Below are 26,971 nucleotides of genomic sequence, written 5' to 3' on the forward strand. Positions count from 1 at the left end.
AAGACCTGAAAGATTGTGAATTTTTGTGTTTTTCTGTGTTGTTTTCTTGGATGTCACTTAACAGCAGCTATTTGAGTCTGTAATAATTTTTTTTTCTTGAGCTGCTGTCAATTGTTAAAAAGCTGTTGTTTAAGCCTCTCTGAAACCCACCATATTTAAGCTCTACAAAGCCTTCTGACTAAACAGTTTTTCAGTATTTTAGTTCTTTGTTTTAGCAGTGTGTTTCTTCAGTTGATTGGTATTACCAATTCCACCAAAACAGAGTAGGGCAAGATCTGTTTTTTGAGCAATTTAGTATGCAATCCAAAAATCTACCGAAGAAAGTGGTGGCAACACTTATTAGTGGCAACAGGGCATAACCGCAACCATGTTTTCTGTGTGCCATTTATTGCGGTTAAGTAGTTTCCAAGTTATTTTTAAGGAAATATATTTGTCACCATTGTAACTCAAGAGATTTTTTGTTTGTTTGTTTTCCCCTAATACATGTTACTGCACACGTAAGAGTATACTTTTATTAAATTTATGATGGAAAAATTGCAAGTGTATTACTTTGCTAAGAACTCACAGGAGGAGAGTCATCAGATTTTCACAGTGTTCTTAATGGGCTTTATGATTCTTCCACCAGACTTCTTGGAAGTGTAGACAATGGAGGACGAGGAAAAACAACTCCTGAATGAAAAGCAGGTGCCAAACTGTGAGAGTGGTTATGTGTGGCATGTCACCGATATGAATCGACTGCAGCGTTTCTTATGTTTTGGTTCAGAAGGTGGTACTTATTACATCAAGGAGCAGAAGCTGGGCTATGGAAATGCAGAAGCTTTAGTAAGACTGATTGAAGAGGGTAGAGGTTGTGAAGTTGTTCAAGAAATAAAGACATTCAGTCAAGAAGGCAGAGCAGCAAAACAGGAACCCCTACTTTTTGCTCTTGCAATTTGCTCACAGTGTTCTGATGCAAAAACAAAACAAGCAGCATTTAAAGCTGTTCCTGAGGTGTGTTGCATACCAACCCATCTCTTTACTTTCATCCAGTTTAAAAAAGATCTGAAGGAGGGCATGAAATGTGGTATTTGGGGCCGTGCACTGAGGAAAGCTGTTGCAGATTGGTACAATGGAAAAAATGGCATGGCTGTTGCTTTAGCAGTTACAAAATATAAGCAAAGAAGTGGTTGGTCTCATAAAGATCTTCTGAGGTTGTCCCACCTAAAACCTGCCAGTGAAGGTAATACATTTTTATTTATCTGAAAATACTGTGTTTTAAACCTTTTATACTTACTGTAAAAGTATTTAGTTTAGGAAACCCAAGTACTGATGACTTCTTAGTGATGGTATCCTGTAAATTGCACCTTAAAACCATGAGTGGTCATATCAGAAATTGACCTGATTATCGTCAAGTTAAACAGAGTTTGTTTCTTCTTTTTCTTCTGTATGTGGAGAGAAGAGAAAATAAGACAGTTCTCTCAGTTTGTTCTGATTTGCTTACAAATTATGAAACAACACTTTTGGGAAGATCTGTTGATTTCAAATACATAAGGCTCCATTTAAGGAGAATAATACTAAAACAGTCACTAAAACTGCTGCTCTAAGTTGCGTGTGACTGACAGTATTTATAGCTGGTTGGCAGGTCTGAGAATGCGATCTGCTAACTCATTGGCTTGCTAGAATTGCTAAATGCCAGTATAAAGGTGGTAATCCTGCTTGGAAAATATTTTTATTTTCAATAGGAATTGGTATAGTCACTAAATATGTTACGAAAGGGTGGAAAGATGTCCAAGAAGCTTATAAAGACAAAGCAGTTTCTGCTGAGACTGAAAAACTCTTAAAGTATCTGGAGGCTGTGGAGAAAGTAAAACGCACAAAAGATGAATTGGAAGTTATTCATCTAATAGAGGAATATGGTCTAGTCAGAGAGCATCTCCTGACAAACCACCTGAAATCTAAAGAGGTAGGTGAACTTCATTGGCTTTGTAATCTCTTCAGAAGAACACTTTTCAGAGTCTGAAGTCTACATTTCCATAAAAAAGAGCCCTTACATTGTTTGTCAAGTTATTTACCCAAGTACCTAATTTAAAATAATAAAGATCTTAATTTAAATTGTATGCTTATTATTTAAAAATACACTTATTTAATGTACAGATGTAAATTCTTGTAGTTTTGGAATCTTACCTCTTTTTTTTTTTTTCATTCTCTTTGTTTGTGCACAGGTTTGGAAGGCATTGCTGAAGGAAATGTCCATTTCTGTATTGTTGAGAAATTTAGGAAAGTTGACAGCAAATTCAGTGCTTGAACCACGAGGTTCAGAAGTGGCAATAGTATGTGAAAGACTGAGAAACGAGAAACTGCTAAAAAAGGTAAGAATGTTTCCGTAATCAGTGCCAGCCTTTGTGGTTCTTAATCTCTTCCTAAACTGTAGTTCTTCAGGCAACCTCTTCACAAAACAAAAGGGATGTTCATTTGAGGAAATGTGTAGTTTATTCTTTAAAAAAAAAAAACTGCAGCAGAATACTTGCTGCTGTATTTTAAAAGTTGTACTTATAATTTCTGATATGATTCCCCTCCCCTCTCTATTTCTGAAACTATTCTACAAATTAAGTATATTGACAGCTAGGGTCTTTTCTTAAATTGGCACTGTAGCAAGCTTCTGGCTTAAGATAACGCTTGGCATAAGATAACAACTGGAATTCATTGGAGGATTCTGGAAAGGGCATAATGTCATTTACCAGTAACTGAACAAGTATCAGTTCATGAAACAGCTGTCTAAAGACTGCAGGAACTCTTCAAACTTAACAAATCTAAAGGAACAATATAATAAACCAGATATTTGTAGTAGGATCTTATTTTTAGTTTCTTACCTTTTTTTTTAATGGAGTTCAGATTTTCAAAAACTGCCTATGGATTTCTTTTACCTATAGGGTAGAATACATCCATTCCATGTCTTGGTTGCATTAGAAAGCTATAAAGCTGGGCATGGAAGCAGAGGAAAGCTTTGGTGGCGTCCTGATGAAGACATTTTAGAAGCCTTAGATGCCTCATTTTACAAAACATTCCAGGTAATATGGTTATTCAATTTGTTAATACTTTTAAGAAATCTCTGTATTCTGAAAGCCTCAAAAAGGATCAAGAAAAGTTTCTTGGGTGGAAACAATTTTGAAACTTTATAACAAAAATCCTAGGACTTGGGATTTTACTAGGAACCAAATCAAAATTTTATGATACATTCAGCTTTTGGCAACATTGTTTTGCTAATGTTACCCCAGAAAGAATAAAAAAAGACCCATTTCCAGGTCAAAAGCAGAAGAAGGAAGAAATGAATGTACTAACTATGTGTACCTATATTCTTTTTTTTTTTTCTTTTTTCTATTTTTATAGACAGTTGAACCAACAGGAAAACGCTTCTTACTTGCAGTTGATGTCAGTGCATCAATGACACAAAAAGTTTTGGGCAGTGTACTCAATGCTAGCACAGTTGCAGCAGCAATGTGTATGGTAAGGCATTAAACTTCTTTTATTTATAATTATTTGCAGCTTGAGCTGCTCTTTTGATACAAAGGTGATCTAAAGCTGCTTAGATTTTGGAAGGAAACTTACCTATAATATATTTGAGTACGAAAAATGTGACCTTGTGTCTCACTGGTAGTCCAGATGCTTAAAGCCAGTGGCAACCAAATTCAGGAAGATCAATTTGAAGTTGATTTCTAGTCTAAATGAAATTGGTCAAGGCTGCTTTTTCGCTTATCCTAGCTGAAAATACATTCTATTTATTTATTGCTTCAAAAGCACTCACTGAATAACACAGATTGGATTAAGAAATTTTGGGGTAATTCTTGTGTGCATTTGAGATATCTGCATGTCCTTTGTCTCACAATCACTTTCCCCTCAGTTTGGTATTCTGAAGCTTCTTGTGTATTTATATTATAAAGGAGTTAAACTTCTGTTGCTGTTTAAAAATGTTTACTGCTTTATGTCAGGGGAGAGAAGGAATATGGAAGTATATTTAGAGTAATTAGAGGAGTTCTTCACCTTTGATTTTTACAATGTTTATTTGCAGTATTACATTTAAAGTGACTAGTGAAGCATTAGTGCATATGAGAAGCCATGGTAACTTGAATGAAAAAGGATCTGTCATGTTGTGGGAATGCCTTGATTCAGACAGTAAAAATTCTGAATAACGTAACTAAATTATTTTTGTCTTCCCCTTTCTCAGGTTGTGGCACGTACAGAGAAGGATTCCCATATAGTTGCCTTTTCGCATGAAATTGTGCCCTGCCCAGTGACGACTGATATGACGTTGCCTCAAGTATTAGTGAAAATGTATGAAGTATGTAAAACAAACCAAACCAAAAACATTAGGAAATAGCTGTTACTAACATCACAGTTTAGGTGTCTCAGCAGTTACATTGTATTTTCTTTATATTCAGTTGTATACTGTGTTTAGTCCATATTTGTGTCTTTTATTTAGAGACAGTCCAGCAAGTGTCATTGTTTCAACTGCTGCATATTACACATTGCAATCTAGAACGGCAGTGTTAGGTCACAAGGAGTTAGGTTGAAAAGAATATGTAAAAAGTCAAGCAAACAAGCAAAACCAAAAAACCCTTGGCAAAACTAGTAAGGGAACTGTTGTTTAACAAAGAAGCCTCTGTATGTGATAAAACATGGAGCCTCCATAAAAATAATTTTTCCATAGTTTACTACTTTTTTGTATTATTCTGTATTCTATGTTTGGTTTGGTTTTTTATTTATTTTTATTTTTTTAAATTTATTTTAAGATTCCGGTGGGCACCACTGATTGTTCCCTTCCAATGATATGGGCTCAAAAAACACAGACAGCTGCTGATGTCTTTGTTGTATTTACCGATAATGAGACTTTTGCTGGAAATACTCATCCTGCAACAGCTCTTAGAGAGTACAGAGAGGTAAATATGCTTCTGACTGTTTATAATTGATGAACACAGTACAAAATAAATACCAGTTCTAAAAATGTCTTAAAAACTGAACTAGTTGTGGCTTTCTTCAGTAAATAATTATATATTGCTTAAAACTGATATATTCTGCAGTTAGGCAGAATTAGTGCGCATTTTGCACTAATTGCATTTATTTAAAACCTCTGAATTGCTAAAAGGATTAATAATTACCCCACCTTGCTCAGTGTACTGCTATATCAATGAAAATCTGTTTGGTTTTCAGAGAATATATGAGTTTCTGCATTCTGTCTGTAATAGATTAAGTTTCTTATAGTCCTTACAGAAAAAAAACTTGGCTCACAGAATTAAATTGAACTTTGATGTCTGCAGTAGATACCACAAAGTTTAAATGAAGTAATGAAGATAAACCTGTATGGAAGGTGTCAATAAGATGAGGTGATAGCATCTTGTGAAGGCAGCTCATTATGATCTAAATGGGCTACTCTTAAGCTGTGCAGCTTCATAATTTTAAAATAGGACTAAGAAAAATATCCCCTTCAAACATATTGCTGTTAGAAACTCTGGTTTAATCAGCAAACCATCTTTTATGCTTTTAAGAAAATTTTTAAACTACAAGAAATATTTTTTGGCAAGCATGTACACATGGATCTTTGTATCATGTCCACCTAGTTGAAACGAATACCAAAAATCTTTAACTTGCCCACTGTGTTTCTGTTTTCTTAATTAAGACTAGCTCCCATTCCTAAATTTGTTCTTTAAAACAGAGTTCTGTACTCTTAATGCCACTTGCTTTGCTTTACCTTACAGGTGATTAACCTTCAAATTCAGCTCATTTAGCAGAATTTTTCAGGCCACGGTTGTTGTATTTGTTCAACCACAAAAACATACTCTCTGACTCCTATTAGAGGATTCAATAATTATTATTGAAAGTTCTCTCTCAGAATGAACTCCAGAATAGCAAATGAAATGTTTGATATCTATCTGTGAATAATCTGTGAATCTTAGTATTGCAGGAAAGTTGTGTACACCTCACTGCAATTATTCCCATTAATTTAAATATACCTACTGCAGGTTAAGTATGATGTCAACAGTCTGCAGTTCTGGTTATGGCACATCTAGTTCCTATCAGTATGCCTATTCAGACAGTGGTTTAGGAGGCAAGATAGCAAGATTTGGCCCTCTGTCTTGTTTAAGTTACTGTATTATGTGTGTTCTCATGTTATTTTTTCCCTTTTTTTTTCCTTCCTCTAGCAAATGGGTATTCCTGCTAAGCTGATTATTTGTGGAATGACCTCAAATGGCTTTACGATTGCCGATCCAGATGACAAAGGCATGTTGGATATATGTGGCTTTGATACAGGAGCTCTTGATGTTATTCGAAACTTCGCTTTGGATTTGATCTAATTTTCTAGGCATCTTCTCTTCCCTGTGGGTCCATTGCTGGCAACAGACTACACCCTGGGAACTCCTAGCCAAATATACTTCATTAGAATATGGCACATTAAATACATATCAGTATGTTACCTTTTTGTGAAGGGAAAACAAGAAAAGCAGATGAGAAATCTCTTTTCTCTTTTTTTCCTGTTCTACACAATTTAAAGTAACAGTGGGAAGTTTGATAAAAGTAACTACAGGGTTACACAATATATAATTTAATTTCATTTATAATAGATTATAAGTACTGAGAGACTTTTAATTCCCCCCTCCCTGCTTCCAACCTCACCCCTCCCTTCCCCCATTGCTGTGGAATGGCTTGTTTGCAAGAAGATACTGACTTACTGTTAGGATGGGGCAGAAAAACAAAAAGTGGGGTTAGTATTTTTAGTAATGTCAGTAAAGTCAGTAACTTCATTGAGAGGGATTTTTCTTTGGTCTGTTTGTCAGTCTTTGTGTTTTAAACAAATTACTAAGTTTCAACAGTTTCCATTGTTACACTTCAGATCTACAAAAGTATTTTCTGGCACATACGAGACCATGTGACTGTGACGCAGTATAAAAGCTGTCCAGTGAAATTTTATACTGATGAAACTGAAAGTGGAAGAGTTTATGCTAATCTTTTTCCTATCTAGATTATCATCCTAGTTTTCAGGAGTAAAGTGTAATTCTCTGTAGGTAAATTGAGGTGTGGTTTCAGAAGCACTATTTTTAAATTAATATGATTTACAGGAAGTTCTAAGAACTCTTCTTACTAGAAAAAGACCCTGGAAATGGCTTAGAAGCTACATTCAGTCCATCTTATAACTTCAGAAAGCAACAGCACACTTTCAGTGAGAAAGATCAACAACTGCATGTGTCTTGGAGTGCTCTTGAAAGCTGATTGGTAACAACCAGAAACAAAAAGCTACATTTTTTCCAAGACAACATATTCAATGATGCAGAAAAAATCTTCCTAACAGGAGAGTATTTCATTTTTTGAAATCTTTTTGTAGATTAATATCACTTCTGGTTTTCTTAAATTAATTCAAGCTTACATTTTTCAAAACTACCTCCACTTTATAGTGACCAATTCTAAAAACTTCTATGAAATGTACAGCTGCCTCTTTCATGTTCTCAAAGTCTTGCTTGGGAAGTGGTTGAAACTGGATTTTTTTATTTTATTTTTTTAGTTTAATATAGTGTGAGTTAAGTAAGGAGAAAGCTAGTGAAAAACTTACCACTTCGGAACAGGAATTAATAGCAATTCATGTGTATATGTATGTAATTCTCTGTGGTTTTGTATATGTGTGTGTAGGGGGGAAGTTAAAAGATCTCTTTAGTAGGTCACAATCTTAGAAGATGGGAAAAGTTTTTAGTGATGCTTTTACAACTTCCCCTAAGACATGCACATGTCAACCTCTTTTATGCTAATTCTGGCTGTTTTAAACAGTGAATTTGATGTTAATTTATAAAAATAACCCAGTTGTGGTAAATGACATGTAAGACCATATTTGTCTGCCTAAACCCCAAGCTTTTTAATGTAAAATTCAAGTTCATATTATACTTTTGATACTTGTAACACTCTTAATTATGACTCACACATATGGATTATAAATTCAAAGCTTGCATTCTGTAGGATGGATATCCCTTTTGGTGCTAAAATGTGAGTTTACATGTTACTGAAGGTATTCTGCTAAATACTTACATGCTACCTTAATGAATAAATCATTGAGGGAAGCCTTTTCTGACATTAAAACCGTGGCTTAAAGAACTGATGGTAGGAACGTTACCTTTCCATGGACTTCTGAATTATTGCTGCTCTTATGACACAGCTTGACAAATACAGGACTGCCACCAGCTTGTCAGGTGACCTTGAGAAAAACAAGTGTTCCTAAAAAGGCTGAGACATAACACTATGAGTTTGAAGATTAGCCATTTCTTACAAAAAATTTCTTAACCGCTTTTAGTATCCTTTCTAAATAAACACCATGAATATGGGAAGTAAACTCGTTTGGTCAATAACATGTCAATAATTATTCTAAGTAAATGCGCTGATGTTTTGGGGTTGGATTTGGTAGTAGTGTGTTTGAAATTACACAATAGTCAAACATCTGATAAGGTGTTTCCTTCTAAGCTAGAGATGTTGAAAATAACATAGATAAGTATCTTTTGCAAGTACTTTTTTATTATTTGGAGTAGTATTTGTGAAGTCATAGGAAATATTTTGGATTAAATATAAAAATAAAAAAACAGGTATTTCAAGTAACTTTGTGCACTTAATTGCATAAATTTACTGCAAGCGAAAGATTAGAGTAGTTACTAACAGATTGAATGAACGGTTACAGTAGTGTTGCATCTTTGAAAGCAGTCCAGTTGAAAACACAATTACTTGAACTAGAGCATAAGTTGAGATGAACTTTTCAGTAGAACTGATAGAAAATGTATCTCCCTGTATCTGTTGACACTGGATAGCTATTCACCCTGTTAAAGACGGTCATCCGTGCTGGAGTACGTAATATGCTCCTAAATATTTACTGTGTCTTTGTATTAAAAAATCTTGTTAGAAATAGAATACTCTGAGTGGTTTGATTACCTCATGTAGAACTAGCACCAGTGAGATCATGTTGTCATCTGCTTCTCCTTTAAGATTTTCAGAGAGAGGAAACTGAAGTAAATGCTGACAGCTGAAACTTTATAGTGTGTTGACCTTTGTTTCTACTGGTTTTGGTTCGCTTTCATTGTTATCTTACAATAAGGGTCATAGAAGAATGATGCTTCGTATTCCTTTTTCCATAGACTGGATCTTTTTTATCTGCCCATATACTGAATTTTAGGGGATAGTGTGACTCATTTGCCATAACACAAATTAGTCCTGATTTTCGTCTTCAGTTATTAGACTGGTAATTGATACAGTTCTAAAATGATATCTGGCCATATAAAAAGGCAGTAAGTATTGTAATGCTTTTAAAAAGAGAGAGAGAGCAGTAAAACAAAGTTGCTGAGCTTAAGCATTAGTTTAGTGTATAATAAATAACCTACTCTTTCACCAGAGGAGACATGGACTCTTTCAAGTTAATAGTGGTGTTTGCGTTGGAGGAACACCTTGACTAATAAAGCAAAACTGAGGCTATAATTGTGCACTGCAGTTTGCCAGTAAAAACTGAACAGGGACAGGTTTAAAGATTTTTCATTTTACTGCCAACCTTAATTAAAAAAAAAATGTCTAAATGCAGAGTGTAACTGTAGAGTGGGTGAATGCAGGTTTCCTGGTACCTAGCAGATCTAATAGGCTTTCAGTTTGACTGCCATTTCACTGTGACACCCTTAACAATTCTTAAGTATTAGATTGTTACGTCTAAGACTGTAATGTTCTAGCACTTTAGCTTTAAGAAAGAAGACCAGTTCCTGGTTGGAAGCACAGCAGAGGTTAAAGGTTCTTATCTTAAGAAGGGCTGTAATGAGTGAACATAAAAGATCAGGTTTCTTCATGGAAGGGATAAAATCAAGATACAATGTGGAGAGGGCAGAAGAGGCACTCAAGATTTCTTAAAAAACTATGCAATGCATACATCGGCATTGTATAATAAATTGAATAAAGATGGGAATTAATTTTTCAAAGAAATAGAATTTCATGTCAGGAATTTTAGACCTACAGCAAGGAGGAGTGTTTGGGATACTTGTAGAATTAGTGCATACACAGTATGGGATCCTTACCTACAATCCTGTGTTTACAAACAGGGATGTCTAAAAGTAGGTGTAGACTTGAAGTCGGCAGGACCAGTCTAAGTGCCGAGTCTGTGAGGGCCACTCTCCCTAAACACCTTGCTGCTTAAAACCACTGTCAAACCTGTTGGTTAAATGTGAATCGGGGGGGGGGGGGTGTTTTTCATTGTTGTTGTTTAATTGTGGACCATAAATGATTATGCCTTTAAAAGGGTATTCAACGAAGTGTATGTTTTTGGCTTATAAAATACACCAGCATTTTTGGAAATGTATTTTAATAAAGGCTCTGTCTGTAAAAACACTAGGAAAATATTTTTTGCAAGATGCTGTGCTGCTTAATCATGTACCTGGCTCAGCCACCGTACCAGAAGCATCAGTTCCATTTATTGTGTTTCTTGTGTTACCTTTTTGCTTCGCCCTTCCTTTTCTCTGCTAAGGTTGGCTTTTTTTCCTCCTTTCCCATCTCCTTGTTGCCTTAGGCCTACACTTGGATCTCTCTTCACATACAAGGTGTCGTCATTTCTTTTGCCTCTGTTCTTCAACAGCCTTGCTGTCGTTGACCATGCTGAACTAAGTAAATTACACCAGAACCTATGTCATAATATTTATCTTACTTTTTAAAAACTGGATATTTTTCTTTCATTTGATTATATTAATGTCTAATAAAACAATTTGCTGTATCTTTATATTTTTTGGTAAAACTTTGTGTAAAGATCAATGACAAAAGTATACTTTGGTTATTTGCAAGAATCCAGCATCTGCCTTTGAATGGCTTTATTTTTATGAAGTAACCACTTAAAATTGTTTTTTCAAATTTAAAGCTCTTTTCTAGAACTAGTTCAGTGGGTTGGAGCTTTCCATTCTGTTATATGCAGAATTAGGGAAACATTGCAATTAATATTGCAGACAAATGGGCAGCTTCTTTGCAGTAAAAATCTTTAAACAATGGGCTGTAGAAGTAAACCAAAGGAAATAATTGTCTTGCTTTTGCTTTTTTTTTTTTTTTAAAGCATTTACTTAGTTTGTAGGGTTAATTTTGCTACTTGCTGTAGCTCACAATAGACAAACACACTGTAAGTAAGATGGTTTAGTAACTTTATTGCTGGAATGGTAGAGATTTTATCTTATCATGGTCCAGTAGAGTGTACAGAATTGCAGAGTCAGTTACAGGGGGAAAGTAAAACACAAGGACAGTGTATTACAGATGTGCTGCTCTGAGCTAAGATGTAAGATTAGCTAATTTCAGCAGATGGTTTGGTGTCTTTAAATACGTGTGCTTACATTGGGATTTATAATTTTGATCCCGTAAGGTGTGGTTTCTTTAGGTATTCATTCTGACTTTAAATACATATATTTGCATTTATATATGTGGTATGTTGAGAATTTTACAAATGCTTCATTAAAAAATAATATAAATACCTGTTTTCCTAATGTTACAAGTTTCTTAAGCACAACTAGTTACAAATAAAATGTCTTTCCTGTTACGTTCTCCTATAAAAGTGCAGTTCTACTCTTTAAAAATAATTCTCTATGAAGAAGCAACAGATGGGTACATTCACAGCTGTATCTGCTTCATTCAGTGATTTGATGTTTCCAGCTTTTCAGGCTTCTTCAGGAGCATGGTATATGAAGTGGATGAGCAGCTTTGTCCTAAGTACAGATTCTTTTGGTAAATAAGTTTTAACATTCAGATCTCAGAGCAAGCATTATTTTAAGATGAACAGCTTTGTCCTGGAGACAACGCTCAGGAAAATCCACAGGAATTTTAAATTACTATTTTTTATTCTCTCCCCCTTTTTCTTTTTTTTTTCCTTTTCCCAGAGTAGGACCACACTTTAACTGCCATATCTTGTTTAAATAACTTAAACATCATGGCTTTGTGCCAACCAATAATCACTGCACTGTCTTGCTGCTACTTTCTATGAATTGTTACAAAATTAATGAGAAATTATTTGGATGTTGAGCCTTAATATGCCTAAAAAGAAACATAATTAACCCTTTGAGTGCCTTAGGACATATCTTTTTTAACAAGTGGGCACTCACTTGGATTTGCAGGCATACAGCATGCTTTCTTATCAGCTGGAATAGAGTGTTGGCTTAAGTGACAATGCCCTGGGAGTTCTGAAACTTAGAACTCAAAGGGTTATTTTAGACTACTGTTTTGGGACTTCCTGGTTTGTTGGTATTCTGGGTTTTGTTTTGTTTCCTTTAACAGGGAGCAGAACGAAAAGGTCTTTGAAAAAATCCTTTGTATACTATTATTTTTACATGATGGACTTACCAGGTTTCAGGTGCAAAATTACTGTTAATCTGAGAAAACATTAACTGGCCTAAGAATTCTACACAGAGGAAAAAGAATACTTAGTTACCACCACATGTGCAAAATAAATTGCTTTATTAAGTACATATTTAGGGAGAGAGGCACATTTGTGTGTGTTCATCATAACGAGTGTGTCCTTGTAAACAAAATTTTAATAAGGCAATGAAACTAGGAAAATACAGTAAACCACAGTGATAAAACCAACATTTACATGTTTAATTAGCCGATTAATATGTTAAAAGATGCACAGTGCAGCCAACTGTATACTAAAGACTATACAAATTACGTGGTTTAAACTTCTTTCAAACCCCCATCACAAAAACGAAGCTGTCAAATTTAAATGATACTTTTACAGTCCTAGTTATCTGGAGTTGAAGATAAATGTGACCTTTTTTCTCCCTTGGGGGGAAAAAAGTAGCTTAGGTGCATAGTGCTGAAAGCAATGGTAAAAACAGGAGTCTTACAAGAAGCGAGTAAAAATTCACTGACTAATGTTTTGATTCTAAACTGTGCACCTGTAGTAGTGTAATGGTCCCTTCTACTGAAGAGTGGGATATAATTTTCTACTTGCATATGAACTTGAAATAACCAAGAGTCTTGGCATTGGTCTGGCTTTGGATTTGCATTGTACTGTAACTGTTGAATTTTAGATGCTTTAGGCATTTAACTGCAAGTTCACATCGCTAGTAAACTGCATTCTGACTGTAGAATTCAAGAACTAAATAAATTCTACGCATATCACACTTATTTTACTTGGTCTTAAGCTTCATAATAGCATTGGATTGATTATAACGCAAGTTGTAGTTGCAGAGTTTAGTGACAGTGAGCTGTCTGGCTCCCCTAGAAGCTGTATTTTGTCATATTTCTGAATGACTGTATAGACTGATACTTCATAGTGCAGAAAAAAGATGAAAGACATGACCTACCCTTCAAACGCTGCAAGAATCTTTATTCCCTTTTCTCTCACAACTGGACATACAATTTCATAGCTAGATGATCAGATGCTGATATGGAATCATATGGATATGGAAGAGGCAGACATGCATACACAGTATCACTACAAACTTATTTTGCTTCATACTTTCATCATTACTACAATTTGACATTCAGAGAAGAATTTACTTTAAAAGAACCATTAAACTGACCATTGGAACAAGGCTAGAATGCAAACTAATCTGCAGCAGAAAAAAAACAGGATTCCTCTTGTACAATTAATGCTTCTCTGAAACATGGCATCAGCATTATAACAGCAATAAAATGACATCATTTTGTCACACGTAGAGCCCCGAGAGTTACACAGTGGCTTTGATCACCATTTTGGTTGTAGGAAAGCTGAGGCATGTAATTTGTCAAGTCCCTAAAGCATCTGTGTCAGAAAACGATCTATGATTTGGAAATCCATGGCTTGAAGCTGTTGATTCCAGCTGATGTAGCATGTATCTATGATCTTGTAAGTTGCCTAAAATTCTGTTATACAAAGGAAGACTAAGCTGAGCTAAGTGGCTGACTGGGTTTTACTTTTCACCTGACATTGATGAATTAAAGGCAGCAGTTTGCCTTCCTCATGAAGCCTTTGAGTATCTGTAGCACCTCCAACAAAAGACCCATTGACAAACACTCTTGGGACCTATCAAGAAAATTAAAATTATGTTAGTTACTTCAATAAAAGATAAAAACCTAAGCGACCCCACATGGACTGTGGTATACACACAACAGTCGAGTTCTTACATATGCATATTTAATACTACTGTACAACTCATACATTTCTGTAATATTTACAGAGATCGGAAACTGTTCACATGCCCCTCAAAAGGGGCATAAAGTCAGTATATGGGAGATTGTATTAAAATAACTGAGTCAAGTGAGACTATATAAAATTAAGAAATTACAAGGTGTATATACACCTATACAAATGAAAACTGACTTTGATATCTCAAAGTGGCACCCTCAGGGTGAGGGTCTCTTGTATCCCAAGTTTACATGTCTTGAAAAAGCAAAGAACTTGATATGGTCATAACTCATGAGAAACAAGTGCAGTGTAAGTTCTTATTTTGCTTGTTACATGTAAGAATGTATACTTACGGTTCTGCCACCAGTCATCTGCTCAAGAATGTCTTGGATCTGACTTCCATTTGTATTCATGTCCAGTTCCACAGCTGTATAATTCACATTTATACTCTCAAAAAGCTTTTTTGCCATTATGCAGTAGGAGCATGTTGTTTTGGAGAAAATCACCACACAGTTGTCTGAAATAATCTCCTGTATGCTCAAAAGAATGTTGAAGTCACCATGTTTTGTTTTTAAGTCAGTGTATTTCAACAGTATCAAGCAGTCATGAAAACAAATGTAGAAGTTATAAATCTGCTATTACAGTAACAAATAATGGACAATTATTCTGTAAAAGGCCTTCTGAAGTATTTTTAGACAGGGACAACTGAGGAGTTCCCAGCCATGCTACAGCAATGGCTGGCTGTTTTTTAATTGTTTTCAAAACATATTTTTTACTCACTTTTTAAGGTAAAGTGAAAAGCTAGTTAATCTTCTAAATCTCCCCTAATTCTAATCTAGAGCCACAAGAATCTTAAGGTGAGGAATAAACTATTACTCTTTAAAAACAAGGAGCAGAACAGCAACTTCCTCTATCAAGGCATCTATTAAGATATCATCACCTGTATGGTGAGTGTAAAACATATCCACCCTACATCTGTTTTGAAGCCTCTGTGGTGGCCTAACACCTCCTTTAGGGATGCATCTGATACTTCTGCAACAGAAGAAAAATTGCTTCCTACCCGACTACTAAGAAAGTCAGGCTTTTAACCTCAAGTTCAGATGCTCTTGGCCAGATCCCAGAAAGTGTCTGCACAAGTGCAATAAGCAGCGAGATGCAACTTTAGCAGTTTGCAGAGCTACACAGAACATAAAAGTGACTTCTCTTGCTCCACTTGAGCTTTTCAGTTAAAGGTATGCTCTTTTCTTTTGAGTAGGGTACCAGGAATCAGTTAAAACTGATCAGTTTCTGACTTTCAGGAATGCTATGATCTTGTGGGAGCAGAGAAACAGAGGAGAGTTGACATTAATAATCGTTATGAGAAGCACTGCTGGCACTTGTGAAGCTGTGTCTGACCTGTACTTGACCCTGAAAGGGAGAAGAATGACTGAGACGCATGTGTTGTGATTGTCATGCAATGGTGCCAATCCTGAGCCCGTTTTAGCTCTGCAGTCACAGACCTCCTACAATCTGCCAAACAAGCTGTATCTCCTTGAACTATTTAGTACAGCTTTCCCTTTCCATCAGGCAAGCAGAATGTGCTGATGGCAAGCAGAATGACAAAAGGGATATTTCTTTTTTCCACCCCTGTGGAAATTGTACTTAATGCCCTACAGAGTATTCGTTCTCTTAAATTTGTGATCCTGCAATTTTCTTATAAACTGGCTATGAAGAGCAGTGGTTTGCGGTGAGTAGGCAACTAAGCTGAAGTCCAAGGATTGAACTTCCGACCAATTACACCTTTTTACTTTACTGTAAATTCAAAGTCATTTCAGGCCTTCATTTATTATCAGGAAGTTTACTCTAAAAAACAACTTACTTAATGACAGTCATTTTCCGAGACTTAGTCCCCAGTACTGATAGCACTACTGAATTAGAGTAGAGGTCTGCAAAAGATGTAAAATGGATGCAGCCTAGGAAGATAAAGTTCCAAGGCTGTGGATAAATAAATAATGCTAGCAGGCTTACTAAACATAAGAATCAGGTTGAACATATAGAACTATTTACAGAATTTCTTTATATAAATCAGAAGAGCTTTTAAGTAACTATGGCTTTCAGAAATGTTGAAAAAAAGAATTGCATTAATGATGTTACCTGTATTTGATTCACAGCGGCATCATTAGACAATCCCACGGTAGTCTGATCATTCCCCATTCTAAAACTAAAGAGAAATTAAAGTCGGATACTTGAGCTTTCAAACAAATGACACATTTTATATTTCACGAATTAAAGGTTGACTTTATACTGTTTTAACAGTCAATGTGATTTCTACATTATATGTGCCATTTTTCTGCAGCTGCAGTACCCACAGCCATGCTTGTTCTCACATGCCTACAAGATGATGAAGAGAGGGATGGTGCAGACTATAAAAATAACAAATACGGCTGTCTTGATAAGAAAAATGCTTCCCCCCCCCCCCCCCAGTGATAATACAGACACATGTGCCAAATCCGGCGCCGGGCTGTGCTCAGCCTCACCACCCGACTCTAAAGGAAAGGAACTCTCATTTTCATTAATAGAGCGGGCAGACGTGCTGCTCCGAGGCCTGCGCGCCCCGATACCGGCCGCCTCCCCGCGCTGCCACAGCCCGGGCGGCCCCGGTGCCTGCCGTTCCGGTGCAGGAGGGTTGCTCCTATGAGAGCGAGCGTCCAAAGGCCAAAAAGACTTAAAACAGGATCCGTACCAAGCCCAAGGTGCCGGGTAGACCTCCGGCCCCGCGGCTCCCGATCGCACCTACCGACTGACGGACCGCGCGACCTGCCCACACCCCAGCCCCGTCACCACCCGTCGCAACGCCCCCTGCAGGGCCATGGCCGCCAAGAGGAAGAGGCGGGACTTCTCCCCAGTCCTCACGGCGGTCCGTCACCGCTCGCAGGTCCCCGCACCGCCTCTTAGAGGCGTAGGGCTGCCCAGCAGGCTGCCGGTGTCCTGAGGCGCCGCTGGCCGGGGCACGCCCAGCGGCTGACGGGTCCTTCCAGTGAGGGTATAGAGCCGATAAATAATTTCTTAATCACTTTGTTGTGTGGTGTTTTAACGGCTTATTCTTGTCAGAATTAAATTGCGCCTTTGTGCTTGATAAAGCAGATATTTTCTTTTTTTATTTCCTCCCCTTTGTACCCAGGTTCGGGGTGTTTTTCTTTCTGATCTGCAGTCTGAAGTGCGTACACCGCCTTCTTGCGGGAGCTCCTGCCCAACTGTCTCGAGGCGCTACTGGCCCGGTGCCAGCAGCCAAGCGCTGCCTAGCCGGGGTGCGGGTGGCACAGGCGGGCTCCTGGGCTGCAGCTGCTAACGTGACGGCGAAAAGGCTTTATGCGCCTGCCCGACACGGCGGTGCGGTGTGGACTCTGCCCGTACTGGAACTGCAAGACACCAGCGGCCACGAACCGGTCGTGATCCCCTGCGCCACATGCAATCCCCCTCACGAAGATACGTGTGTACCCGCAGCCGCTAAGGCCGTGACGATGCTGCCACGCTGGGGCACCATGACCGCGAGGGGCGACGTCGCCCAGCGGCCGTTACGCTCCGGCTGCCCAGTGGAGGGCCGGTGTAGGCCCGGGGTGCAGAGTGGCCGGTTGTCAATGGCCTGTGCCATCGATGCCTTTGACTCTCTTTGCGCTCTGGCGGTAACAACCGAACCTCACCACTCTAAACCGCGTTCGGACCACAGTATTAGAAGCGGTGCGGGCGGGGCCTTAACCAAATCAGCCGGGTGCCACCCTGAGGGCGGGGTCGCGTCCCTCCATGGCAACCGGTTCGGCGTCGCCCCCTGGAGGCGGCGGAGGTAGTGGTGTTACTCAGGCGTTTACGGTAGGCAGCCTGGGTCCTGTCGGAGGGGTCTTTGCGCGGCTGGTAGAGGTGCCGGAGCGGCAGCGGCCGGTGGCTGCGGAGCGAAAATGGCGGACGTGCTGAGCGTGCTGCGGCAGTACAACACGCAGAAGAAAGAAATTGTGGTGAAGGGGGACGAGGTGATTTTCGGCGAGTTCTCCTGGCCCAAGAATGTCAAGACCAACTATGTCATCTGGGGGTGAGCGGCGGGGCCATGGCGGGCGGCTGCTCGCGCGGGGAAGAAACGGGCGGGGGGAGGAGGAAGAAGTTGCCCTGAAGTTGTGGGGGAGCGCCCGGGGAGCGGGGAGGTGGATCCTGCCTCCTGTTGTCTCCCGCCGCTTTGTAGGGAGCTGGGTGGGCGGGGGGTCTGGTTGCCACCTCTGGTAGGGCCCCTCGGGAGCTCACCGGAGCCGTGCGCTTCCGCTCCGCCTGGGCGCGGTGTCCCGGTGGGGTGTCCAGCGGCCTACTTCACTGGTGCCTTGCGCGTCGCGTAGGGCGATACCCTTCGCCTGTGCTGTTGGCAGCGCGGTAGGTCAGGGAGGTATCGCTGGTCCCTTCGGGAAGGTTCCCAGAACCCCGCCCGGTGCCCCTGCCCCGCGCCGGAAGAGCAGCGGGTCCGCGGTGCGGCATTGCCTTGGCTCTCGGCCTTTGCGTGCCACCTGGGGAGACTGAGGGTCGCAGCGGGGCTAGGTCTTGCGGGCTCATGCGACGAGATGGAAGGAAGTAGCTTCTCCAAGGTTTTTTTATCTGTATGCAAAATAGAGGTTATGTACTTACTGTTTTAGTTTATCTGGGGTATTTTTCATTTTCTGGAGCTTTACTCTGCTGTAGGAAAGTCAGTGAGGTCCAAATCGAGTCTCCCTATGTGGTCCCCTGCCAGCCTTGTTGTTGTTGCACCTGTGGAGGTGCACTGCTCCTCAGTTGCTCCGAGCTGCGGCTTCTTCCTGCACTGGACCTAATGCAAGCTGGTCTTATCATAATAAACAAGTAGAGAGAGCATTTTTGTTGGTTAAATGCTTATATTAGGTTAAATGCTTATTTTTAGAAAACTTCTAGAAAAGGAGACTTTGTACCTGTTGAATTTTCTGGTATGGTACGTATTGCTTGCAATGCAAGAGAGCTTTTAATTCTCCTTTCTTCTGAATTTCTTCTGAATTCTTCTGAATTGAAAACAAGCAGCTGTTTTTAATGTCCTAATAGAAGGATTCAATGAATCTCTTTTAAGCCTAAGAGAAAAAAAAAATACTTATTGTTAAGTGTCAGGTAGTGAATGTTTGAGATACTGATCAGTGTCCCGTCAAGCCTGATGGACAATCAGAAGAATCTGCAGATTTCACAAACAAAACCCCACCCTTCTACTTCGATCTATAATCAGGGATTGTTTTGTTTAGTTTTCATAGTTATGATAAGAATTTAAGTATTGATCCGGTATCCCAACTTTTAGCTTGAGGAAAAAAACCTTTTTGTCCGAGTTAACTTATGGACAGATTTATTGTAAGACTGATTTTACATTGCACTGTGCTTAAAACTAGGAATGTGCTATTTTATTATTTAGTTCAAGCTTTCAGAAACTCATTTTGGATTTATTTGCTTTTTCTGGTTGAGGGGTGAATACCAATAGCTAGACTGTAGAAGAAAAACATTTGGATAAGCAGTTAAGTTTTCAAATTCTTGAAAAGTCTTCTGGTTTTTGCTGAGCAACTGTATAGACAATTGTGATGGTTTCCTTGCTGCAAGTTGATTTTTCCAAAGCAGTAGTAAGTAATGGTTAACCAGAGAGACAAATTTCATTGCTCTTTTGTAGGGAAAGAGAAACAGGTACACCAGCCTAACTCTACTGCTGCAAAACAACAGCTGTAACCTCATAATATCTATGTCCTCAGCCTTTCCAGCAGATGTGTTGTAGGATTTGGACGTTTTTTGTTGTTTGGCTTGTGTGAAGTAAGTTAGTTAGCTACTCGGTTTAGACCAGTAGTGTCTGAACTTCTGGTAGTATCAGACCACTATCAATTTGCAGTGTTTCTTGTGAACTACCATGGAATTATTTGTGTCTAATTACATTGAAGACACTGCAAAAATGAGACCAGTTATGCAAGCCATACTCAGTAGCTTTAACACCACAGTTTAGAGGCTGTTAATTTATGTAATTTCCAGACTTATGCAGGGATTTATGAGGAACACTTCCAAAAACTTTTATATTCAGATCACTTGACAGGATCCAAACTGCGCTTGCACTGAGAAAGCTTAGTGGCTTAGTCTTTCATGAAGCAAATCTTGATTTCGCTTCTAGGTGTCAACAGTGTGGTTGCTGTAATTGCATCTCAGCTGCCAGTCTGGAGAGATTAATGCAAGTCCAAATGCCATGGTGGCATTCTGTCCCTGCTAGAATTAGTAGTCCCACTAGACATTTAAGACTGTGGCTCCTTAAGCAGCTAAGCTGGCAGAAGTCAGCAGCACTGCCTTCTTTCTGTGGTAGCACAAGTGTCAACCAAGCAGTGAATTGATCTGAGAAACAGAGCCAAGTTCAAAGTAACCCAGAGGGGAAGGGAAAAAAAAAAAGGCAGAAATTAAATTTAATCCAGGTTAGTCTCCAGATAATAATTGTATAAATGCTCTTGGTGGCACATGAAGGCTAGACAGTCTATGATTAGATGTTTTGTGTGTTTTGATCTAATGGTCCTTGAAGACTATATCGTCTGTTTCAAAACTAAAGGAAGCAATCGGTCTAACAGAGAAACTTTGCTTTGTTTACCCATTAGGTTTGTACAGCTGAGTTTTAAACCAGTGAGCAGCTGGTCATGGGTATACTAATTTACGTGATACTCTGCATGCCTAGTCTTGTATTTTTAAAGTTTACTGTCTCGTCCGTGAAAGAAAGCAGGCCTCTAGTACCTCTATAAAAATTCGTGCTTTGAAACATGAAAGAGGAAATAAAGCAGTTAGAAATGAACGGACTTCTGACACCCACAGGTTGAGGGGGAATGAATGAGCAGAAAACAGATTTGTGGTGTTAAAAACAAGCAGGTGAAACTCCTTCTTGCATTATGTAAACATTTTCTCCATTTTTTAAGCTGGAGTTTTGTTTGTTTAAGAGATGCAATTCTTAATAACTATTAAAGCAAAATTGTAACTACTGACTTCTTAGGGTCTGAATCTTAAGATTTTTTTTTTTTTTTTTTTTTGTCTTAAGTAAATAAGGCCATTACTGAATATAGGAAATAAGAGAATTAATTTCTTTGGCTACTTGAGACGTTTGTGAATTGAACAAAGCAATTGAACCTCTGGGCCAGGTTGCTTTTAGTTCTTTTTTGTTGAGAGGGTTCTTTATATCGGAAAATCTGAAAGGAGCTCAAATTTATGCTGAAATGTCAGCTTAGACTTAGATTTTCTCCTTGCATACAGCTGCTTGTCCAGCTGATGCTTTCCCTTTATTGTGCAATATCTTGTCCTCCTAATAAAGCATCCTCTTAGAACTGTAATGAGCATGGGGATTTCTTGTGTGTGTGTCTTAAGTGATGAAGTATCAGATGTGCCCTGCTGAGCTTTGGCAATGCCTATAGCTTTGTAATACTGTATTTTCAAATTAATAGATAATTGTTTAGTACTTATTTTCTGTTATGCCGTTTATTGCTAAATATTGCTAAAGCTTGAACAGATGACCAGCTGGACTTTTTATATAACGTTCAATGGATATGGCACACTTCAAAGAAATAATGAGTTATTCTGAAGTGTGACATTCTAAAATATTGGGTTTAAAATGAAGTGACAACTGTATCACATGACATAGGCTTCACTTCAGAGCCAAGTGTACGTGGACTAAACGTATGGTTTTACCAGTGCTCAGAGTATGTTTAGATATCACCTCATCAAAGATAGCAGTGAAACATAAAGATACTCAAACAGTTCCTTGCTGAGGAATCCAGTTCTGTTGGCTGTAATTGTGAGGACAACTTTTGGCTTCTTAGCGGTTGAGATACTATGTCTCTTCCCATTGCTCTTCAGCAAAAAACCATACATGCACACCCTACCCCTTGCAGCAAGTTTTGGAAGTTCTTGTAAGAAAGGAACAGTGATGGAGAGATACCTTACTCTAGCATTCTCCTTATATTTGGAATCACTTCTTACTGCATGTTATTCGTTTTGTTTTTCTCAGGCATCATTATGAAAGTAGAGTTTTCAGTCTTATGCCGGTAATAAGTTCTGAACAGGTTATTGTACATTTCCATTCTAGATAATTTCAGAAAAGTAATTGGAAGGAAAGCAGTAGTGGCGTTATATCCACAATATGGGGATGAGAGACTTGCACTTCTGTTGCATTTGGTATATGTTTGTGTAACTCTTTCAGATGCAAGGAAGTTATGTTTGAGTTTTTCTAATTTCCTCTTCCTTTTGCCTGTGAGGTTGACATTTCTGTGTTGCATGTGTTGATGCTGATGGTGGGCTATGAGTAAAGCTACTGTACTTGGATGGAAACACTCTTTCTTACACTTTTAATGAAAGTGTTTCTTCCTGAAATCTCTGGTTTGGTAGAATTTCAGTGCCAGTCTTAAATTGTACAGTTGTGTCCTGTTTTTCTGGTGGATTGACTTCCTCAGGCTTTGGGGTGAGCTGTCTGCTCTGGCTAGTTGGAGATGGATGCTGGGCCGCACAGAGGAACCCCTGTCCTGCTCGGAGCTGGGATCTGACAGATCTCCAGTCTGGGCAGTGGAATTGCTGGGCCCACTGGGGGCTGTGAATATGATGGAATATTTTAACTGATCAGAGAGTTAAAATATTTAGGGAGCAGGCTTTTTTCTGAAATGGGGACAAGCATTGCTTCTGCTACGACATCTTGTAATAATAGCATAAAGTGGTGAGTGTGTATGTGAGGGGGGAATTGCATTTGACACACATGCAGCCAAGCTGAAACTACAGTTTTGTTTAGCCTTGTTTTGTGGGAATTTTTTTGGTTGGTTTTGTTCTGCTTTTCAAATTGCTGCACAGAACTGATTCCTCCTTAGATTTAAAAGGCATCTTTCAAACAAGCTGTTTTGAAACTGAGATTGAACTTGATGTTATGTTGCTCTGAAGTTACCTGACTTCATTATGGGAGTTTGTTGTGATTTTGTAGTCTGTTTCGCTTTTGGTGGTCTTGTGTGCAATTAGTTTCTGTCTACTCCTTGTTTCGACCTTCTGGCACCATTTCAAACCTTTTGTTCTCTACACTTCATGGAGCTTCATTATATTCAGAGTTCTTCATTGTGTTTTCTCTAGTGGTGAAAATTCTGTCCCATTATACCTGAAAAGCATGTAATACGATTTTTTATTTGATTATTTTTTCCATTTGCAGTTCAGTTACGTTCCTCTAGCTGTCCCAAATAAGGTAGATAGTTCCTTTGATAATCAGAATAAGTATGTTTGAGATGTGGGAGCATGTGTTCTTACACTTTCTGAAGTCTTGCTTCATGTATATTTTATAACCCATCCAGCTCTTACTTTGGATTATTTTGGACAGTTTTTATAATTCATTCAGTAACAAGGCTGCCAGAACATATATCTTTTGCTCTTAATTAACACAATTGATGGTTCACTAGTTTGGCAGTAGCCTGGTAATAATCTTACTGCTTGCTTTTTGAACTTTCATCTGAAAAGAATTGAGAACTTTGCTACAAAAGTTGTGTAAGAGAGAGATGGAGAGGTTAAATGTTTTAAAATCTTTGTTTCATGATTTTACAGGACTGGGAAAGAGGGACAACCCAGGGAATACTACACTTTGGATTCTATCTTGTTCCTGCTTAATAATGTGCACCTTTCGCATCCTGTTTATGTCCGCCGTGCTGCGGTAAGTAAATCAGAGTAGCATTTAAGTGTATGAATTTGGCTAGAGAAAGGGAAAAATATATGCAACAAAGTGATCAAGTCACAATACTTGTAGAATATTTTTCTTGATAATACATTCCCTAACAGATTATCCCTTCAATCCACCAGGTTGAATTTAAAACAAGAGTCCATCACACAAGTATTAACAGTAATGAGAGCATTTCTCTTCGTGTTCTATGGTCCCAGCTGTCTCTAGCACTAATTATTTCTAAAGTACTTTTGTCAATCTGCACTCTGTTGTGCAATCCCAATTTAGATGATCCTTTAGTGCCCAAGACTGCAAGGATCTACAAAACGGAGAAAAGTTCAGTAGAATAGCATTGGAGTGGACCTGGAAGTATGCAATCTAATTCAAGAAATTATTGAATAAACTCTACAAATAATGATAGGGCGACTGAGAAAGTCCGTTTGATTTCCAGTTGATTTCTATGAGCCCATTTTTCATCTTCCCCTGTATCACATGGTTACCTGATACAGCAGTGCTGCGTGTTATGCGTACTCAGAAAGACAAAATTGAAATACATGATTTATGTGTACCAGCATTGACTCCTGGCAAAGAAGTGTGTGTGTGTGAAAAGTTAGTTCTTAATCTTACTTGCAGATTTGAAGTGAAGGAGGAAAAAGGCTATCCTTTTGGTTTTATAGCGGACAACATGTTTCATATTGTGTAGTGGAACATCCTCTAGGAAATAATTGTATTTTTAAGCTTGATCTTTTTGGGAGGCAGGACAGATATTCCTGTCTCTGTGAGCATGAGTAATTTTCACTAAAAGTGAAAAAATATCAGCAAGAGGCTTTCTGAGGGAGTAACAGTTTAATGTCAAGTCTGCTATCTTTTCAGACTGAAAACATTCCTGTGGTAAGAAGACCCGATAGGAAAGACCTGCTTGCATACCTAAATGGTGAAACATGTGAGTGATACTTTCGTTTAACTTATACACATGGTTTGTGCTACTGCTTCCGATTTATGACACAAGGAAGCATAGGATGGGAAGGATGGTTAACGATGATCAGTTAGCAGGTTAGCTGAATATGTTCAAGTTTGTCAAATGAAATTAGGATTTCTTTTATGTCCAGAACAGTGTTAAAAAATAATTATTTTTATGGTGCTTAGAAAGGAGCCACATTACTACATCCTTTGGTAGATAGCTATGTGTTATAATGCTTACTGTTTGTATTTTTTCTGTCTCTAGACTGGGAAAATTTTGGTAGTGCATTGATCATGATGCAGTAAGGGTGTGGGATAAAATGATCAGTACAGTGAAATATATCAAGTCACTGCTTTGTCAGTGTGGCAGATTTGTCTACTATTCTATCATCTTTTTTGTTAACAGGAGTCAGAAGAGAGGTTTCTGTGATGAGAGAAAGATAAATATGGCTTTAAGTTGCTCTGTTTTGCAGGTGGTCTTACAATTTCAGGTATAGTGGAATGTGAGATTATTTCTGTAATATAAGCAGTGAACCATTTTTTATATAAATATATTTTAAAGAGACTAACGTCGTCTTTATTGCCAAAACCGGACAAACTAGTAGATCTTGATCCCAGGTTATAAAGTAATTACCTTTGTGACTTTGCTTTCTTTTATGTGGTATATACAGCTCAGAATCACTGACTGATTCATGTTGGAAGGGACCACAGTAGGTCATCTGGCTCAACCCCCTTTTCAAAGGAAGGCCAACTTTCTAACTTCATATTCATTCAGGTTCTGAATATCTCCAGTGCCAGTGTTTGACCACCTTTGCTACCTAATATGTAGTTAGAATTTTCTTGTCGCAATTTATCTTCTTCCTTTTATACTGAAATACTTTTGCAAATCTTAAATGAAATGTTCTGTTTGATTACAGCAACCTCATCAAGCATAGACAGAAGTGCTCCGCTTGAAATTGGTCTACAACGCTCCACTCAAGGTACAGTTTAACTAAAAAATAACTTTGATGGTTATTTTATGAGTCTACTACAATCTCGTGTTCTTAATGTCCTCTTTTTCTTTTAGTTAAAAGAGCAGCAGATGAAATACTAGCTGAAGCAAAGAAACCAAGAATAGAGGTAATGAGAATAACTATCATTGCTGCACATTGTGGGTGGTGATAAGTAACAGTATCTGTTTTTTGTAGCAGTTCAGTTGGGCTACCTGTCCTCTGTATGCACACAGGACTTCTGTTAGTGTGAACATGAACTGGAAAGAGGTTGAAATTAAGCCTCTGATTGAAACTTGGAATTTTAGTTGCTAGATGTATGTTGTAGTATGAAAGGGGAAAGCTTGACCACGTATGTGTAAGTACCTGTTGTTGTAACCTGTCTAAGAGTTATGGGATGGGAATGAAAGTGCTCTTTAATAACTTACTACAGTTATTTGCCATCCATGAGTTGGCATTTTAACTAAATGCCAGTCTTACCTCTAGTGATGGATTCTTGTTTTACCTGCTGAGGTCTTTCATATTGAGCAGTATATGAAACTGTCCCTGTGATTACTCTTGTGTGAAGCTGTGTCTTGGGTAAATAATTTAACACTGTATTTTCACAAGTGCCTCTTGAATATAAGTAATATGTCCAGTTATCGGACAGACTGTATTTCTTAGCTCTGATTTTAAAGCCTAGCTTGCTGTTTTCTGAGTAATTGTTTTTAAACTATGCTCATCCAGGTGTCTCCTCTGAGCTACTATAAATCTGGCTGTATCTATATTCAGAGTGCTTATTTTTTTCTGAGGAGAATGCACAAAAAATTAAACATTACTGTTACTGCTAGGATGAAGAGTGTGTACGCCTTGACAAGGAGCGGTTGGCAGCTCGATTGGAAGGACATAAAGAAGGTATCGTGCAAACGGAGCAGATCAGGTAGGAATAATTTTTCTTACAGATAATGCTTAATTAAAGGACTGATAACACTTCTTGTGCTGTTCAAGGCTACAGTTTTACTCCTGTCCAGCAGTTCTCAGCAGTAGTTTTCCTCCCTTAGGTGCTATCATTAGTAATGTCCTGAGGAGGCAGAACTTCTTGCCTATTCAGACTCTTGTTTAGTGGAAGTTCAGGTGTTATGGTGTGAAATTTGGTTTGTCTTCAGAAGAGAGTAGACAGTTGTCTGTCATTTCTGCATTCTTCTGCCACAGTGTTTGTCAAAGCAGTCAGATGTAACATGC

The 26,971-nt window shown here is 38.4% G+C and overlaps 3 protein-coding genes across 7 annotated transcripts in view; 2 read left to right on the forward strand and 1 right to left on the reverse strand.

Moving 5' to 3' along the window:
* The first annotated feature begins 551 nt into the window (after window positions 1–551).
* Window positions 552–9,033, forward strand: RO60 (Ro60, Y RNA binding protein). Of its 3 annotated transcripts, none has more exons than XR_009743279.1 (8): window positions 552–1,219; window positions 1,722–1,942; window positions 2,202–2,348; window positions 2,910–3,047; window positions 3,367–3,483; window positions 4,202–4,308; window positions 4,767–4,913; window positions 6,174–6,309. XR_009743279.1 is itself a non-coding variant. In XM_061453057.1 (8 exons), the coding sequence occupies exons 1-8, from the start codon at window positions 646–648 to the stop codon at window positions 6,324–6,326; spliced, it is 1,611 nt and encodes a 536-aa protein (XP_061309041.1). In that variant the 5' UTR covers window positions 552–645; the 3' UTR covers window positions 6,327–9,033. The 3 variants fall into 3 exon arrangements, 2 of the variants coding, with proteins under 2 accessions (XP_061309041.1, XP_061309042.1); XM_061453057.1 differs by having other exon boundaries at window positions 4,202–4,315; window positions 6,174–9,033; XM_061453058.1 differs by having other exon boundaries at window positions 616–684; window positions 4,202–4,315; window positions 6,174–9,033.
* A 3,543-nt stretch (window positions 9,034–12,576) lies between these two features.
* Window positions 12,577–17,434, reverse strand: GLRX2 (glutaredoxin 2). Of its 2 annotated transcripts, none has more exons than XM_061453066.1 (4): window positions 17,295–17,434; window positions 16,244–16,310; window positions 14,464–14,640; window positions 12,577–14,008 (listed from the first exon to the last, which is right to left on the reverse strand). In XM_061453066.1, exons 2-4 carry the CDS (start codon window positions 16,301–16,303, stop codon window positions 13,877–13,879), a joined length of 369 nt encoding a protein of 122 aa, XP_061309050.1. In that variant the 5' UTR covers window positions 16,304–16,310; window positions 17,295–17,434; the 3' UTR covers window positions 12,577–13,876. The 2 variants fall into 2 exon arrangements, with proteins under 2 accessions (XP_061309050.1, XP_061309049.1); XM_061453065.1 differs by lacking the exon at window positions 17,295–17,434 and adding an exon at window positions 16,887–17,029.
* A 403-nt stretch (window positions 17,435–17,837) lies between these two features.
* The window catches only part of CDC73 (cell division cycle 73), a 111,262-nt gene continuing 102,128 nt past the window's right edge, over window positions 17,838–26,971 (forward strand). Inside the window, exons 1-6 of one of the 2 annotated variants that reach the window (XM_061453060.1) lie at window positions 17,838–18,173; window positions 23,690–23,795; window positions 24,675–24,744; window positions 25,679–25,741; window positions 25,828–25,880; window positions 26,581–26,669. In XM_061453060.1, the coding sequence (XP_061309044.1) occupies window positions 18,043–18,173; window positions 23,690–23,795; window positions 24,675–24,744; window positions 25,679–25,741; window positions 25,828–25,880; window positions 26,581–26,669 (512 nt within the window). In that variant the 5' untranslated portion in view covers window positions 17,838–18,042. The remainder of the gene's footprint in view (window positions 18,174–23,689; window positions 23,796–24,674; window positions 24,745–25,678; window positions 25,742–25,827; window positions 25,881–26,580; window positions 26,670–26,971) is intronic. The other variant, XM_061453059.1, reaches the window with a different exon arrangement.

Source organism: Pezoporus flaviventris, unplaced genomic scaffold (assembly GCF_033815535.1).
Source record: "Pezoporus flaviventris isolate CSIRO_AGI_PZ_B2104156 unplaced genomic scaffold, CSIRO_AGI_Pfla_v1 ptg000013l, whole genome shotgun sequence".
NCBI classification, from domain to species: Eukaryota; Metazoa; Chordata; class Aves; order Psittaciformes; family Psittacidae; genus Pezoporus; species Pezoporus flaviventris.